This window comes from Lonchura striata, chromosome 1A (genome assembly GCF_050655825.1).
Source record: "Lonchura striata isolate lonStrDom1 chromosome 1A, ASM5065582v1, whole genome shotgun sequence".
Taxonomy (NCBI): Eukaryota; Metazoa; Chordata; class Aves; order Passeriformes; family Estrildidae; genus Lonchura; species Lonchura striata.
Window position 1 is genome coordinate 35,037,721 of NC_140741.1, and position 18,587 is coordinate 35,056,307.

At 38.0% G+C, this 18,587-nt stretch overlaps 1 protein-coding gene across 3 annotated transcripts in view; it reads left to right on the plus strand.

The window, feature by feature from the left end:
* WASL (WASP like actin nucleation promoting factor) overlaps positions 1-18,587 on the plus strand; it is a 50,028-nt gene that overhangs the window by 8,116 nt on the left and 23,325 nt on the right. For 2 of the 3 annotated variants that reach the window (XM_021553500.3, XM_021553501.3), the window contains exon 2: positions 17,492-17,626. In XM_021553500.3, coding sequence (XP_021409175.1) covers positions 17,492-17,626 — 135 coding nt within the window. Of the gene's footprint in view, positions 1-16,520; positions 16,637-17,491; positions 17,627-18,587 lie in introns of all 3 variants that reach the window. The other variant, XM_085569016.1, reaches the window with a different exon arrangement.

Sequence of the window (18,587 nt, forward strand, 5' to 3'; positions counted from 1 at the left end):
CCCTCCAAATCTCGTGTCTCTGCTTTCATCATGTTCTCCTTGTCCTCTTAACAGACATGCTCTTTTTATGTTTTTGATAAGTTTTCTGTCCTGTCGCAGTAACAGAGTTTCCTCCTTTCCTGTTTTCCTCTTGCACCTCAAGTGCTTCCAGGATTTTCCTTTTTTCCTTCAGCTCCTGCATCCATAATCTGTGCAAAGATCTCCAGGTGGGACTGACTCTCTTCCCCACCATTCTCCCCTCCACTCCCTTATTCCCCCTCCTCAGTTGCTCGACACCTTTGTTCTTAAGGATGATCAAGGAGGGATCTGATTTGTTTCATCAGATGTATAGTCCTACCCATATGCAGTGCTGGGATACACATAGCATCGTTGTAGTTCAGCAGAGCACTGCACAAGGAAAGTCATGAGCAGGGGAGGCAGTGGCTATGCCAGGCAGCTTTTGCTGCTGCAGACAAGGAGTGCACTTGAGCCTGAGACCTGGCCATTACACATTTCTCACATATATTTGTCTTCATTGGCCAAAACAGTTGTTAATGTTGTTGTAGGGAAGAGAACTTCTAATGTAGATGAGAAGGGTGCACAAAAACAGGAGTATGGTATTCCTCAGACTTTTTGCACTGCTCCACCCTTCACTGCTGGTTCTCCAGGCAGGACCGGACTCTCCAGTTTTTAAGCTGCTAGATTGAGAAGCTGTATACAGCAGCTCTACAGGCTCAGATTTGAAACCACAGAATTGCTTAGTCCTGCTTTAACTGAACTGTAAGTTATTTCCTGCTCCTCTAACCATGTGACAGCCCTCTCTGAGCACAGCTAAGATGTGGTCATTCTTTCTAAGTAGACATTTTTTCCCTTTACTCCCCCTCAGTCAGCCAAAGCAAACAGAAACATCACTTGGCTTACAACACTAAATATACACAAAGGCATCCAAATAAGCTCCTCTCTGTAAAACTGTGCTTGATTTTTGTGGTTAACTGAAAAGAGGAAGAAAACTATGAACATCCTGTAGTGGTGTGTGTTCTGTGCAATGCCACAGGCAAAAGCTTCCCCATGCATTTGCAGAGAAGGAAGCATTAGTTTCTAACAAATTAAATGCAGGGCTATTTTTTTCTTTATTTGCTTTAGGTTTTAGTTAAGAGTCTCAGGTATGAAATTCATTTTCATAACTGGATATGCATTTATTAGCATTTATATTTTTATCAACCTGATAATAGCTTTTAAAAATTCAGGGTTTTGGCTCAATTTTGTGCGATGTTATGTGAACCAATATTTTTTAGCCATACAATAGTGTTGTAATTTTGACCCTTCTTAAACAATGTTGCCCTCCTTGTGTAACACTGTACTGTTAGCACTGTGCTCTGTTTGTGTAGCTGGAACTTTAAAACCTTGTATAGCTTTGAATTTAAAGTGTGATTGCAACAGAAAGTGCTGGTTGTGCTTGATGTCTAGAACTCAGTAGTGATTCAATACATCATTTCTTTGTTTTAAAATATAGTTTTGTCCGTAAGAGATTTGTCCATATCATATTCAGGTGCCAGTATTTCTATACCTGAGACGCTGAAATACAGCTGTTGTCTCTGCTAAGGTCATGACCTTCCTTGTCTTAGTACAAGCATCTGGATGCAATATACCTATAGTTGTGTTACAGTTCTGTTTGCTTAGGATACATGGAGATGGATTTGGTGCTAAATGTTTTGCTGGGATATGTAGATCTTACTTGATGTCATGGTTTTAACTTCCTCTTTTTGTGTCATTTAGAAGGTTTTGCTTTGAATGCTTCAGTTTGTCATTGAGGCTTTTCCTTAACAGCCTCGTTGAACACCTCCAGTCTTTTCTGCCTGTAAATGACAGAAAAAAATCCTGTTTGTTTCTCTGTCCTCTTTTCATATTGCTTATGGAAATTGGTTTATCAAAGAAGTGTTCATGCTGCTGCTCCAGGCTTCACACTGTGTTACCAAGGAGTCCATCTCTCACACTGACCATACCTGGCTGGACCATATCTTTATGTTGCTGATAACATTTAAGCTTGGTGGCAGAAGGATGCATCTTGTCCTTTTTCTCACCTGTGGTCTGTCAGCCAGCCGTGCTAATAAACTTAAGTGGCACAGTAGCATGAACTCAGGCACTGTTCTGTGACCGTCCATGGTGTTCAGTTTGTTGGCACGCTTCCTGGCACAGTTTTGAGTGCTAGCCTAGTAATTGCTCAAATTAGAATGAGTGTATTTTTGAGATTAGAGTGGTGTAAACAGCTCCTGGTACATCATCTGAGGTAGGGCCATCATTACCTAATTTGTGTTGTGTTGGGAAGAGAGTTTGTTTCTCTATGTATATGTACATTCTTCACTATTTCCCATCATATCCAGAAAGCAGCCCAAGTCTTAGTAACTCATATCTGCACAAACAGGGAAATCTGCTAGGAGACAAAAGTAGTTCTGGGGACGAAGAGATGTGAACTGTCTGTTCTAGCATTGTCAGTAGCATGTAGATCACAGAATAAGTGTCAGCTCTGCTGCTGTGCACATAACTGTCTGCTTTGACATGAAGTTCAAGTCAAATCTGTTTTTCCTGCCAGCAACAAAATTCAATATTGTCTTTCTGCTCCTAGAAATTGCTTTTGGAAACCTGAGAAAATGTAGAAGTTTACAGCAGACGAAAGTGTGACTGTACACATAATCACCTGCTCCAGTGGACAAATTATCAAGTCTATTTGATACTGATACTGTGAACACAAGCTCATAAGGTTTCTGATCTCTGATCCCAGGAGGAAAAAAAAAGATTTTGCCTTCTGGCAAGGAGATGTAGCTGACTTGTGCTTGTACAGAAGCAAGGATGACCTTAAAAGATGCTGCATTTCTTTCACTTCTTGTTTGCAGAGCAATGGCCTAAGAAAATTTATCCTGTCTGAAGGTTTCTTTTCTGATGAGTAGTTTGTAAGTAAATTAAGAAAAGTTCTGTGTATCTTCAGAGCCTCCAAAGATGTGCTTAGTTCTCTTAGAATCTTAACTGCATTTTGGAGTGTTGTAGCAGTTTCCCATCAGCTCAGATGCAGTAATTTGTTTCCTGATTGAGCTCCAGAGACTGTTCTAGGGTGTCAAGTAGTGTAATTAGTGATATTTTAATCATCACATACTCTGTTCCAGTGTCTCACCTTAATCATTGGTTCTGTCTGGCGTATAAAGGTGTGAGTTTGGGAAGCTTTTCAGTTTGTTTTGTCTTCTGAGTCCACAAGATCTGCTAGATAGTGTTTGCATGCCTCAGTTCTCTAAACTCTTGTCTCTAGTTTTTATTTTATCATTTTCCCCCCTTGAGTGTCTGGTCATTCCCTATTTTTCCTTCAGGCCGTATTTTTTTTTCCTAATGTCACTTCTATAAGTTAGCACTGGCAGGAACTGATCCCCTGGTGAGGTTTGGTGCTGTACAAGTACTTTTCTCCTACAACAGGTAGCATTCGGTTCAGAGCAGTTGAGTGTTTTTAGGCATATTTTGGGATGGTAGCTTGCATGTCAATTCTGGCTGCGATAATTGTTTTAGCAATGAAATGATGCAGTACCAATATACATTTGACTGGAAATAACTTCTCCAAGGACACCACATACAAAAAATATTGCTATGATGTAAGTCTGAATTAGCAAAGGGTGTTACGTAGTTGGCTTATTCCAGATAAACAAATCAGCCTTAAATACTGATGTCTGCCATGCATCATGAAGGCTGTTTTTCAGTTCAGGTGCTCTGGGCACTTTTAAATGCAGCATAGTGCCTGGTTTGTGAGAGTAACCTAGTCCTGGAATGAGCTGACTGACATGTTACTTCTTGGAGTCTGGAATCTGCAGAGGACTGTTGCATTTGTTGCAGAACCAAAGCTTTTATGTAGGGATTGTCAGATTTAGAGATGTTAGTTCCACATAATATAGTAAAAAACTATCATATTGCACCTGGTGGATGGCAGTGGCATTCTGGAGGATGCACTTTTGAGTAACAGATGTTCAATGGGACACTTACATTGGTGAAGCTGACTAGCTTTCAATTTATTCTGTAAATATGCTCTGTGTGCCCAGGAATGGATACTAGACTATCAGGAAATCAAGATTTTTTTTTTTAATTTACCTCAAACCACTCATCCCTTTGTAAGGCTTTCTCAAGATCCAGGTGTGTTACTGGCACTCTCCATCACCATCTTCTGATAGGAAGTGTTTGTACCACAGTCTTAAAGCTTCTGGCAGTTTATCCTCCTAGGTCTTCTGAGAACCCAGTTATACAGTCTTTAATCTGATACATATTAACCATACTGAACTTCTAGCAATGTATTGCTATTATGTGGGTCCCACACCTGTAATAATTTAATGCAGGAGACTGGGAGATGTATCCTATTTCTATATTCATGTAAAGTCTCTTGAGGAGGGTGTAATTTTTCTTGAATTCTGTCTTAGTGAGGTTACCAACTTGTTTTTTGTCTAAACTGTATACTCATGGGAGTGGTGTTACCTTTCATACACTCAACATCAAGAGTTTTCTGTTTCTCTACTAACAGATTGAGGCTGTTCAGGTGCTCAGAGCAACTGAAGTGGTTAGTTGATCACAAAGGAAGGGAATATCCACATCCAAAGTCTGATTTGACAAGGGGTGACTTCTTTCAGCCATTGGGATTTAAGGTGCATCAGTGCCCTTACAGAGGAATATCTTGTTTCCAGAAGTGTTACGCATCTGAAAAGAGTAATCATTATGTCACAAATAACTTTTATCTGTTCGGTGATTGTAACTAGCATAACATTTATTATGTACATTTTCATGTTAGTATGGTGTAACAATTTACCTGCTGATTTTATACTGTCATAAAAGCACTGTAGTTTATTGCATAGGTGGAGGTTTTCAGAATAGTGACAAACACTTGACCTTACAAGAAAGCAGTTGCCAGTTCTCCCAAGCAGTAGAAACCAGTAATGCTGTGCATGTTACGTATCCTCTTTCAGCTCCAGAACAGACTTGGAGAAAGGTAGTTTAGAAATTGAAGCATGTAATGCTTCAAATCTGATGTTTGATTAGGATAATAATACTGATTAATTGGACTGCAGTGCAATACAGATTGGTAGTGTTACAACTTCACTGTGATCACAAGCAAAGCTATCTTAAGATCTTTTTAATTTAATTTAATATTTGGCTCAACTTGCTGTATTTTATTAATTCAGACAATACTCACCAAAAAGCTTAAAGGTCAGTTTCAGACCAGATGTTTCTTTTAGCTGTTCTTTGAAACAAATGTTTTCTGTCCTAAGAATTGATAAAGAGTTGTCATTACCGTGTCCATGTTAATTATATTGGCGTGACTTTGTGGATTCTAAAATCTTATACTGGTCTAATAAATCTTGATTTTTCTTTATTGTAAGCTTTGTTTCTCACATGAGTGTAGTACTATAGTACTGTTGTAAGTAGAGTGAAATATTTTTTATATGACTTGTAAATTCAGGTGGGTACACGTAACTTTTCATGTAGCATATATGTTACTGCTGTTGAACGATGTTCACAAGTTACGAACAGGAGCACAGCAGTTATGGGGAGTTAATTATCTTCAAATGAAGATGAGGGTGATTTTGTTCTGATCATCCAGACATTAATATTTAAGATTTTAGACTGAGAACAGTATCACTGTATCTGTTCCTCCCTTTGGCTATGTGAACTTGTACTACCAGCTCTGCACTGAAAGAAAAAATAAGTATTGCATGATATTTTAATTTTTTTCTTAAACTGGAAACTGGTGACTGGATATGGACAGTGAAGTGTTAAGTGCAGTGGAAAAATAACATCCTGCTGCCCACTTTCTACAACATTTTACTTTTATAAATAAACACTTTTTCATTAAGTTTTAATAGTGGATTCTTTACAGTTTTTGCTCTTCTAGGTGTGTTCAGTAAAGTAGGCAGCTTCATTATAAGAAATATTCTGGCACCATAAGGAATTACAGTAGAATTTTAGCTTCAGGGAAGGAGCTTTCTGATTCAGCAGCCCTCTGCATTTATTTTCAGATAGTGGGTAGTAAGTTCAGAAAGGAAATTGTCAACTCCATTATTAATATCTGAATTTCAGAATAATTCTGAAGTTTTTATTAAGTCCCAGTTTGGCAGAGGTCAGCTGTATTTATTTTTTCACCCTGGAGGTTGAATATTGCAAAGTCAGCAATTCTTTCCTTAAGGTTTGGTATTTTTTTCCCTTCAATAAACTAAACTAAATTACCTTTGTACTACTCATTTAGACAGTCAAGGGGGAGAGTGTAACAAAAACACAAATTATTTTTTGGTGAGGGCTTTTCTTTAGTAGTAGAAATTGGAGGTTTATAATATCTGACCTGAGAGTTTAAACACGAATCTTGAGCTGCAAAGGCCATGCTACAGTGGAGTTTTCAGTTCCTAGGGGAGTTTAGGGGACCAAGTAGCAATGCCAAAACCTGAAATAAACTCTCCCTAGCATTTTTCAGTGTAGCCTGAATCCTTTGTAAAGGAGCCTAGATATATGGGGATGATGAGATTGCCCTTATTGAAGGGTTGTGTCAGAACTAGACTAGTTTTCAAAACTTTTTTTTTTTGGTGCATTGTCTAATTTTTTTTTCAGTGCCTACATACTGGGACTTCACAGATTATTATTGCTCAGGGGTTTTCATGGAATAGACCACTGAGACATTCCAGGTATAGGGAAGTTCTAAGTCATTTGCTTTGTGGTCTTTAGTCTTCTGTCTTAAGAATCATGAGTTAAATGTACTGTGTGTGATGTATTGTGTAAAAATAAGTGTGATGGTGACTTAGAAAAAGAATTGGTAAATTTGTTACAAAGAATTTGTAGCCATGGTTGGTCTAGAATAGAAATAGGTGATTTAAATTGTAAGCCTGAGGTCTATGTACATTCAGCCATCTAAGACCACCATTCTGTCACTGCTTCCAAACGAAAGTTTGTTTGCTGGCAGGTGAATTTAAGTGGCTTTTGGCCTCTGCAGCATGTTGGTAAATGCAGTGCTGGTACCTGCAAAGAAGGAGCCCCTTTGGGCAGTGATAATTGAAACTGTTAGCTGTAATAAATGTCACTAGACTCAAGGGGCAGCCCCACCATGGTGAAAGAATATCTCCATTTCCTTACCAAAACAGATGTGGAAATTAACCTGTCTTAACCAGACGATCATGTTGACACATATCTCACACCTTCCAAAAATAAAATCCCAATGTCTGTGAGAGCATAATACTTCTTCATCAGTAATTCTCAAAGCACTCTACAGTGATAGAGGTCAGTGTCTCCCTTGCATGTTACAGATGAGGAAACTGAGGCACAGGGAACAAACAAACACTAGCATGCAACTTCTTACTGCCAGAATGAAATTAAAACCAGCAATCTCCTGGACGTTCAGCTTGGGTCTAATGTTTTATCCTGCAGTAAGCTTTGAATATGGCAAAGGATCATAGATCTCGCACATCTTCATGCCTTTTTTTTTCCCCCATAGTATATCAACCTTTTAAAACTTGTCACTGGAAATAACTATTCATAGCAAATTCAGCTAGTATATATTAAAAAAAAAATCTTAACGTGAAGTTATGTTTTCTTGTATCTGACTTGAATTGTCATAACTATTCTGTTTAAATGTGAACTCCTCAAGGACTAATTAATACATGTTGAATTGTGGCATGGTGAAAGTGTGTGTGTGGGGGCTGTATCTCTAAGTACCTTTATGTAAGTGGATTGAGTCTGCTTTACAGGACTGGATCCAAGTTGTATACACAATTGCAAGACCAGTTGCTGGCTATTATTCAAAGAGGTTTTATGTTTAATAGCCTTTTCTCATATTTCTTAATATTTTGAAGGGAGTTCTTTGTTTTATGTTGGCATGTAATTAATGCGCTCTTATAAAAGAATTCTTTTAAAACAATTGAAGTATTTCAATCTTCCCTAAGTATCAAAAGCCAAAGTTCCATATAATTTCCTGTCTTCAAGTGTGAAGAACATAAGTGAAGTTCACCTATACATCATGTCTGCAAAGCAAATACTCATTTTTTTAAATCTGGGCCTGGGAGTACCAAGTGGATGCTGAATAGCATTTTCAAGGGCTCATTAGTGAGTTGGGCTAATTCATGAATTCCTGAGGTTTATGCTTCACATCCTTTCCTTACTCAATTTACTGTTGTTCTGCAGATTTTTACTTGCAAACTTAATGATACCTATATCACTGAGTGGTATCATGTGATACCACCGAGTGCTATCATGTGAATGGTTCATAAGGAGCTGTATAGATCTAACTTTAAAAAATGGGCCTGAATTCTGATGTTTTTTTCTCAAAGCACTCTCATATCTTCAAAGTGCATAGAGGATCTGCTTATAAGAATCTGCATTTAGTATGCAACTAGTATGGAGCATCCACAAAAATATTACTGTGCAGAGAATGGAATGGTTGAAGGCTGAAGGAAGAGGACCTTAGCGCATGAAGGCAGTGAGTAGCTGTAGAAAAGAAGAGAATGTTGAGGGGAAGAGGCTGGGTTTTCTTATAGCTGGATGGGCAGTGGAACAGGACAAAACAGAGCAGAACTCAAATTTTATCCTGTGCATTGCATGAAACTTGTGATTCTTGACTTGAATATGCAATTTCTGTGTATGACCATGAAACATAGTTTTGAAAACTGGTTAATCTATGTATCTGTACAATCTCTTACATGGTTATATAATGTTCATCCTAGTCTTGGGAGTCTTGATAAATTTAAAATTGATCAAAATTGAAAGGTAGACTTCAGCATTTCATCTAAAAATTCACTGAGCTTTGGCAAGAGCAGTCTTACATGCTTTGAATCTGAGTGTTTCTTGAGAGGCTGGAGAGGGAGTGGAACTGCAAGACAAAATGTCTTTTTTAGTGAGAATTTCTGTTCCATGGCAGTAGACAGTGACAAATTTATGGAAAGCCTGTATGCAGCATATTATCTGTTTCTGAAAGTAACTGTATGAATTACTGCAACTCCAGAACACAGGTAACTGTTTTGCTTTGTGTGCTGTTGAGTGGCCAGCCAAGGTTTCAACAGCATTAAGCAGTGAGGCGCAGCTCAGTGAGTGATGCTGTGCAGGTAAACAGGAAGTGACGGTGTTCAATTGGCTCATCAGTGGAAACCCAAGGTTGTGTATGTCAGCTGGTAAACGATCTGCTAGACTGAGATAGCTTGATACATTATAATCTGTAGCATGCTTGTGGTTATGGTTATGTCATATCTCAGGAAGGCTGAAGTTTTCCATGTGCTGTCCTGAATGGAGGTTTTAGGATTTAAAAATAACTTCATGCTGTGTCTGGTAAAAGAATGTCTCTCTTAATCATGTGTTGTTTGATTAGGCTTTATATGGTATGCTGTTTGCCCACACCTTAATTGTTGGTTTCTGTGATCCACCGTTGAGCAATGTTTTGAAAAGTAGTTGGCCAGCTGTAACTGAACTGGGGGGTTGTGGGAGGTACTGGAAGGGCAAATGAATTTTTATCTGAGCTGTCTTTAACTGGCTGACTGAGGATTAGGAGTGAAGGATCTCTTTACTGGACAACAGTAGACTTAAGTTCATACAAGCACTTTCATAGCTTAGATTTGTCAATCAGCGGTCCCTTGTTTCATCCCTTTTTTGTTGTAACACCACTTAATGATCACTGGTACCTTCTTCACATCAATAAAATATCTTCATTGAGGATATTGCAGCTGACTTGTCTGGGCACAGGGCACTTGTCTGTGCACTTACTAGGGCACAGGCAAGACAGGGAATCTGTTCTTAAGTGTTACATTTATGGTCTCTTAATTCCTTAAATGTTTCCACATTACACTATGTGTTGTGTGGAGTTATCTTCTCATGTTTCAGAAGTGATAGCAAATACCTGAAGTGGCTTTGTTGTTTCTGAAAAAAATTTCTCTCTTCCTTCTGCCTTCAAATAAGAAAAAGCAGCATCTCTTACGCAGTAGCTTTATTTCTGATAGCCTAACTTTGTGTATAGGTGGAAAAAAAAATACTATTTTCTTGGCGTCTATATATGTGGCATTTTTAAATCAGTGGGTAATCATGGGAAATTAATTAAAAGCAAACTTTAAGCTTAAAATTGAATGCTTGGCAATTGTAGCAAATAATTTCAGAAGCAGAAGAACTGGTGAGGCCTCGGTGTTTTCAGCTGAGTAATTTCTCAATTTGCACAAAATAAAGTTTTACACATGTGATTGGATATTTACAAAAGGCTTTCTTTTGTCAGTTCTGTCAAATATTGCAAAGGCTTGCTTTAGTGTTCCTGTCTTTGGAGCAATCAGTTGGTCTTTGGAAAACAATGTCCTGTAAATGGCATAAAAATTAGAGTATTGTTTCTAGCTGCTTAACTTGCTGAAATCTGCCAGCAAACTTCTGAAGTTACGTATGTTTTCTTTCTATGAGAAACTAGTTTAAAATCATGTCGGTAACATCTGAAGCTAGCTTTTTTGCAATACACAATTGTCTTTAAAGACGAGATTCTTAGGAAATTGCTAAATATATCTTCAGAAGCTGTAATAGCTTTAAAAATTGAAGTAATCACAGTTTGTCCAAATTTAAAATAAACTGGTAGTCAAACCCCCACTGAATAAATGCTGTCACATTTAAACTCAGTTGTGAAGATTCTGGAGGCAACCTGGTGTGAAAACAAATTATAAGCCAGTTTGAGAGTTGCAAAATCTGACTGAAGAAAATCTCATTTTGTAGTAAAAATATTGTGGAGTCTTTGAAGAATATTTTTAGCGCACGCGTGTGTGTGGATGCTATCAAGACAGTATCATTACACTTCTTGTACAAGAGGCAGTAACCATAAATAGCCTGATACACTGTTTCTAGAGGGGAAAAGCCTAAGACGACAGATGCAGCTATTGTACTTATTCTGTCTGGGGCCCTCATCTTTGCAGTCCTTCAGATAAAGGTGTCAGCAGTAAGTAAGAGTAGTCTGCCCTCAGCATCACCAGTCCTTTCACTCTCCAATTTCTTCCCATCTCAATCATTTCCCATCTCTAACTGAAAAGCAATTACAAGTTGACGATTGTGAATGCTTCCTGAGCTTTTTAAAATTTGGTGATGTTAATTTATGTTCATATTTCTCACTTTTAGGCCTGAATTGCACCTATACCATCATACTAGACACACATGTTTAAGAAGGTTGGCTTACCTACTCTTCAGGGCTTATAAATATTCCAGGATTCTGAACCTAATTAAACTCTTCTAAGTTTCTGTGAAAGTGCTAGGAAGTCTTTTTGTCTACTCTAGCAAATGCCTCTGCTACATGAAATGTTGTATTTGTTAGGGAAGCATACTTGCATGTTTTTCATGTGTCTTAATAACTTAGGGGTCGTTTCAATAGTAGCAGGCTTAGTCAATCTGTTTAAAATTACTACTGGGAGAGGTTGCAGTGCCTGTCTTCTGTAGGAGTGCATGGTGGAGAGAACGTTTCCTCTGGAAGTGGGTTATCAGCCCTTCCTAGCAGGAAGGGAACATACTGTTCCCACATGACAGGAGACTCCACAATGCCAAGGAGAAAAAGCTACATTTTTTTTAAATTGAAACAGGACTACTGTGCAGAAGGAAAATTAAACTGCCAGAAAGAGCAAGTAGAGCTTCCTTGTGTAGGGCACCGAAATCTTCCCTTGAGAAAGGGATGGAAGTTCTGGTGCCTTGTCCCTACAGCAGGTTTTATGTTTCTGTATTGAGTGATGAGATAAAATGCATAGCTGTATTGAGCACTACAGAAACATTTTTGGAAGCTCCGTGTATTTATGACACTGAAGATAAGGCAATTGCAAAACAACAGGGAGTTATTATCATTGTCTAATTACAATTGCATCGAATTACTTAATTAAAGTACCAACATTTAAAAGTGTAATTGCTAAAACCTAAGCTTATTTTAGAACACCACCTAAAATTTCAAGTTCTGTCTCTGCTTGATTAGTCAGTGCTGTATTTTGGTTGTTTTTTTCCTTCAGAGTATTTGTTATCTGAAGAAAAAAATGTCAGTCACTGAATTCTATCCAATTGCCTAATTTTCTGTGACTGAAGGTCAATTTTCTATAGAGCACAGTCTCACTTCTGCTTCTTATCTTTTTCATTCACAAGTCTTAATGATATTGTTTCTGTCTGTTCTTTCTTGACTCAGCTAATGCTAGGCTATTAGAGATTGCTTTGGTACTGAAGCTTTCTGCTGTTCTGGTCAAGATTAAAGTTAGGCCTTACTAAGCATTTCTACAGTGAAATGGTACTTGATAGCAGGTCTGTGTTTCTGAAGCCTGCTCTCTGAACAAAACTTACAGCTGTTGTAGTGTCAAAGAATAGCAGCAGCTCTTTTCGTTAACAGTCACCCTAGAAGCAAGCTGTGGGCTGGTATCAAGCCCTGGTCTTGTATCGAAGAAGAAATGTGTTAGCCAGGAGCGCCCAGCATCATCTGGTCAGGCTGCAACATTTTGGCTTAGCTATAATGAAGATTTGCCCATAGCATGTCTTAAAAATATCTGCCATGGGTAGGTATCTCCCAGCTCTGTTATTGATTAGGACAGCATTTCCAGATATCTGTTTAATGGAAAAGAGAAGAAAAATACTGATTTCTATTCTTACAGGGTTTGGATTGCACACAGCTATTCACCATAGCTTGCTGTTTTCCCCCAGAAATGTAAAAGTAGCTAATTGAGCTGGAAGTCCTTAGACTGACTTGATGAAGAACCTACAGCCATTGTATAAGCATGGATTATTTCAAGAGGTTACTGTGCTTGAAAGCAACTGCTACTACTTGCATTCTTGTTTTACAGGACAAAGTAATATCTTTTGGGGTTTTTTTTTAATAGTTTTTCCTGGTTTTATTTGTAAGACACTTTCAGGAGTTGGGAAAGATAACTTGAGAAAAGCAAGCTTGTCATGTGATTAACTTCTGTGTGTATGCATGGTTCTGCCCCTTTATGGGAAAAAACCCATCACTCTGAAAATTAGGAAAAGGTTGAAAGTTAATGCTAGTGTGTTTTCAGTAGTACTGTCAACATGTAACACATAAGAATGCTGAACCATTAGAGAAATACATGAAACCTAGATGCATTTGTGCATGCACCAAAATGGGAGTTATTAAATACAGAGGTGATTTTGTAACCCTTAAACTTACCTGGACAGAACCATGAGCAAATAAATTCTAGGCTCTTAATTACCCTTTTTGTGAGCAAGAGCTTGGCCTGGAAGACTTAGAGAAGTCGTATCTGGCCAAAGTAATTTTATGAGCCTTCAATCTTTGCATCACAACCTCTTGTCAGCTGTATGTAAACACTGGAAAAAACCATTCGAATGGGTCTTACTTTCTGTTCTGCTGTATACTTAGGTGGCTGAATGTCTTGTAGCTTTAATTTTGCTGCCACTCGTCGTCGTGACTTTTGGCCCACTATGTTTTAATGTCTGTCAGCCATAAGCCGTGTATTGTAATGATTCTTTTTTGTAATGAGATGTGCCACCGTCTGAGTTGGCTTGCTTCACTGTTTTTTGAGAAACAGTTGAATTACAGCAAGTCATTAACTTGACAGGCCACTGCAGCAAATGTTCACACCAGAAGCTGATCAAAGTACACATCTATCTGCTGCCCAGTCAGAAACTGTCAGTGGCTGTTGTGATCACATTCTGCAAATGTGTGATGACTGGTTGTGGCTAAATTTTACAGGCAGAAGTTGTTTTCGTGAGCTTTTTGTTGATACCACATATCCTGCAGTATGGGTCAAAGGTAGGACCAGCTCTTCCTGTGAGACAGCCAGCGTACAGCTGACAACACAGACTTGCTGCTTCTTAGCTCATCAGCTTGACAGGTGTGACAGGTTCCTGGAACCAGTGGTATGTCCTCTGGCTGGAGGTTGGCTGTGGAAAAAATAGAGGGAGCAGGTTTGGTTTTCACCTCCACGGCCCATCAGTTTTTGGTGGACTACCTTTTTTCTTTCCCCTACGCCTCTTTTCTAGATATACAGCTGTATAAAAAGGACAAGGTCCTTGCCAAAGCTCTTAAAAAAAGCAGCAGTGACAACTTCAGAATCCTCCTCTTGAAAATACAGTAGTAACAAAGTAACCTAATACATGTCAGAAAAAATTACAATTATTATGTTGAATCAATGGTCTGACTTTGAAGAAATATTTACATATAAAAGAACCTATACTTTCAAATTCAACATTTTCTTCAAGAATGCTGTGAGAAACTGAAACAATTAACTACATTAATTGGCTTCAAAATGCTCAGTAAATGCAGTGGAAAATTCAAATATGATATTTGTGTAAATGTTCTCAGATGCTGCAATTATGCAATTAAATTTGAACTTTTAAAATTGAATTTATTTTCTCAAGTTTTAAATTTCACCATAGTCTGTGTAAATTTCCAAGTGGTGTGGATCATTACTTTTTCCATCTTTGTTCCAGAAGCTGAATAGCAGAAAGCTTGGCACCACTGCTCTACATAATGTAAATGAACAGGGGATGAAGTAAAAGGAGTTGGATTTGATTGTCCTCTTCCCTGTGTCCCCCAAAATATACTTTGTATTTTTTTCCTTTTTTGCCCTTTTAATAAGAAAATCTGAGTGGTATGACAGCAGAACTTGTAACTTTATATTGTAATATGAAAAAGCTTCATTGCAGCTTGTCAGCACTAGGAATTTGTACAATGCTAATGAGTAAGTTGAAATGCAGTTGAACTCTAAACTTGGTAGCCCTCAAAACAAAACCTACTTCAGTGAAATTGTTTTCTATCTTCTAAATCAAGCTCTACTCACAGGGTAACCAAGTATATATTAAATATACTATTATTATTATTATGCAGAATAAGGACACACTCTGTGTAATAATCTTCTTTGTACTCATGAGGTAGGTGTTGGTTCAAGGTTTTACAAGCAGTTGTCAAGTTACGACAGTTACTGGTTTACCCAGATACTCCACTTGGTGCTTTTGCTGTTAGATATGATATTAAGCAATGCTTAGGGAGCCATGTCTTGACACTGGTCACTGTCTCCTGTGCCTTGAATTTAAGCTGTATAATTCATGCCAAGACCACCCATTTCTGTGAGAAGTCCTGTTGGGTAGAGGTCAGTGAAAATGGACTTGTCTTGGAGTATTGAGAAGATTTCTTGCAGGGGTGGAGAGATAGTTGCTGAGCTTAAATGTGAACTGTATAATGGCCCGGTTTGCTCCAGTGTGTAGTCTTGTGTCTATAAGGTTATCGGTTTAACAGGTAGAGAATATTGGAGAAATGAGTGGGAGAGACTGTTAGAGAAGCAAAGGTTTTGAACAAAATCTGCCTGGCTGTGTCCAAAATCAGGTCATTGCCTGTTTGCAACATAGAGGGATAAATAGCATCTCTTAGATGACATTAAGTTGCAGATATAACTGTTTTGTTGTGGTAGTATGGGTAATTCTTAGGTTCCTTTTTACTTACCTGACAAATGCAGTTAGGGTTAAATTACTCATATTGTTCTGTGGATTATAGGGAGAGTTTTACACTTAGTTGTAGAGCATTGGAGGAAGCAACTACAAAGCACTCTTTTCATCAGACAATCATGCTTTAACTTCTTCAGTAGGTTACCAGCAAGATTGGTAGTCAGTCTGACAACTCCTGACGACGTAGCTGCAAAGAGAAACAGAAATGTATCTTGGCTTGTGAAAGCATCACAGTGCTTGGGCAAAGGTTATATAGCTTCCCTAAGGTGTAGCTGTCAGTCTGACTATATTATGTTGACTCTATTTTAACAAAACTTAAGTTTTTTGATAAAAAAAAGTCCAGTGAAATTTAGGCTATTCTTTTGAGCTTTTAAACCATTTGAAAAGTATGGCCATGGTGACAGTGATATTTAGTAGATAATCTTAAAATGCAAGAAGATGTGCCTACAGTCTAGATGTCTGCTGTTTCAGCAGGTAGTCAGTGTTGATGAAGGCAAACTTGTGGAGCAGGTGGGGAAAACCTAATACGGAGCCCATTACTCAGATTAGGTATAAGTAATTCAGAAAGGTCTTGGAACTATAACAGATCTAAAATAACATGTCCCTAATATTTCATAGCAATAAAAGAAATGCAGCTTTTTGACTGATCGTGAAATAAGTAGAGAACACAGCAGAAAACTATTCTTGCAACTCTATGTTCAAAGGGCTAACAAACTGGATTCATACAGCATAAGTCTTATCCCTCTGCAAAGAATGACATAGTTGGACTAGTTAATATCCAGGTAAACATGACAAGGATAATGTGTAGTATGTTTTTTTTTTATTGGTACAAGAATGACATAAAACTAGTGTAGCTCCCTGAACTTCCTAAAGAGAGCGTATAGGCTAGTGAAGCAAATATCTATAAAAGGATGTGCAGCATAAAGGAACAATTATGAAGGCATCAACGCCATCTCTTAGCATAAGAGTAAGGAGGGACAATCAACTAAAACTAGCAGGTGGCTAGATAAAAGAAGCTAATTATTCATGCAGTGCATAAGAAAACTGTGAAACACAATCCTGTCCACTGTTATCATGTTCTGCATTTCACACAGGTCTGAAGAGGGAATAGACAAATTCACCAAGGAAAAATGCAGTATGTGCTGCTGGTTTGGGGAGTTTTGAGTTCCAACCTGGCAGTTCCTGGGGATATGCTTCCATAGTTGTAATGGTATATTCTTGTATTCTTACCTTCTTTTGGCATCTGGTGCTGCTGAAGCATAGATCTTATTCTAGATAGTCTCGGGTCTGGCCCATTACAGATCATTTAAGCTTTATGCCCTTATGACTTGGCTGCTAAATAAATATTCTTTGAGGGCTTCCATTTTCCTTTCCTTATGGGACTCTTAAGGTGAGACATATATATACTTAGAAAATATGCTCAGTAATGTTCTAGTGACTGAAGCACACTGGTGTGGAATAATCCTAATCTCTTACTAAAATCCCTCAGTTTGAAAACAGAACAATTTCTGTTTGCCAGCTGGGAATGAGCCTAACTCATGTGAATTCTCAAGCCATGCCCAGGAATTTTTGGAGTTCAGTAGTTGGCATAGGTTAAAATTGTGCCAGAGACCACTTAAACAATTAAGCAACGTCTTCCAGTTGCATTCCAGTACCCAGGAGTGTGTCTAGGCACTGTGCAATTTACAGTTTCATCTTGAGTATTGTGTTTGTATTCAGTTTGAAGTACTAAACAGACATTTCCTTGCACAGTAGGACTACTCTGTGTGACCACCACGGTTACTGATTTGCTTCTTACAGGCAAAATTTCTTTACTGTTTTTCATGAAAAACAATGAAAAGTTCATTTGGGTTCTTAAGGTGTCTAAATCTTGCATTGAAGTGAAAATCTAAAGCACAGGAGGGATTTGGGGTAATTTGAACCTTATGGTGTTAACTACCTAGGAAATCGGCAACATTGCTGCCTAGAACAAGGAACAAAACTAAGAGATGCTTTGGGAAAGGATCAATTACAGAATTTATCGTATTTTTTTTCCTTAACAGTAATAGCTATCTTTTCTTTTTAGACGATGTCTTCAGCAGTTGTTCAGATATATGCAGCAGATCGCAATGCCATGTGGTCAAAGAAGTGCTGTGGTGTAGCTTGCCTTGTAAAGGACAATCCACAGAGGTCATATTTTATCAGAATATTTGACATTAAGGTAAGCATCTTTTTTGTTTTTCAGAGCCTTTAAGTTTGGTTGTATTCATTCTCCATTTTGAATTCAATGAGTATAGGTTGTAGTTGTGCATTCATAGAAATTCTCGGAGTTGTGTTTTAAGCTGTTCAGTTGCAGTTGTTATCAATAGGTAATTATAACCTTTTCAGGTACTCCAAATTTAAACAATTTCATACATGTCATCTTTAATTGATGAAATAAATATCAATTATTTTTACAGCTCTCAGAAGCTGTCCTCTACAGATCTGATTAGTCACATTATTGGAAATTATTAGTGTCACTGATATGGATAGCTATCAAAATTCTAGCAGGTGTCACTACTTTGGATGGTTTAAAGAAATATATGCTGTCTTATGTATGGGTGGAAACAATCATGTGAAAACTGCAGGGTAAACAAGTTGTGTGTTCTGACTTTCTGGGGGGGTGGGATGGGTGGCTTTTTCTTTCATGCCCCCTCCACAAAAAATAGACTTATACTGAAGATCTTTGTCCTCTTATAATATTGGAATCAAGTGAGTGGGAAACAAGAGACAAAGTGTCCAAGATGTGTTTTCATAACAAAAATGATGGTGAGAAACCTAAGTCCTACTGACTGTGCTGAGACTTTGGAAAGTTTCCCATTATCTCTGCAGCCAGGAAACAGTTCCTTATCTGTCAGCATTCAGTGCTTCAAGTCTCTCAGATTTGTTTAGGATTGCCAGTTGGCACTTGAATTTGACTTTGTGATTTGGTCACTTGATTGTTAAGACTCTGTCAGAAACTTCTTCCTTGGGTGCTGAACTATAATGTCATTTAAATATATGATACTTTCTAAAAAGATGAGATTTATGTTCTCTTTAGTTAACTGTTTTCAAGTCAAGCCTGAGATAAGAACAGGAGACTGGAAGTACTGGTGTACTTTGATTTTGATTGAGCTTATCCATTGGGTTAATAGCAAGGCAGA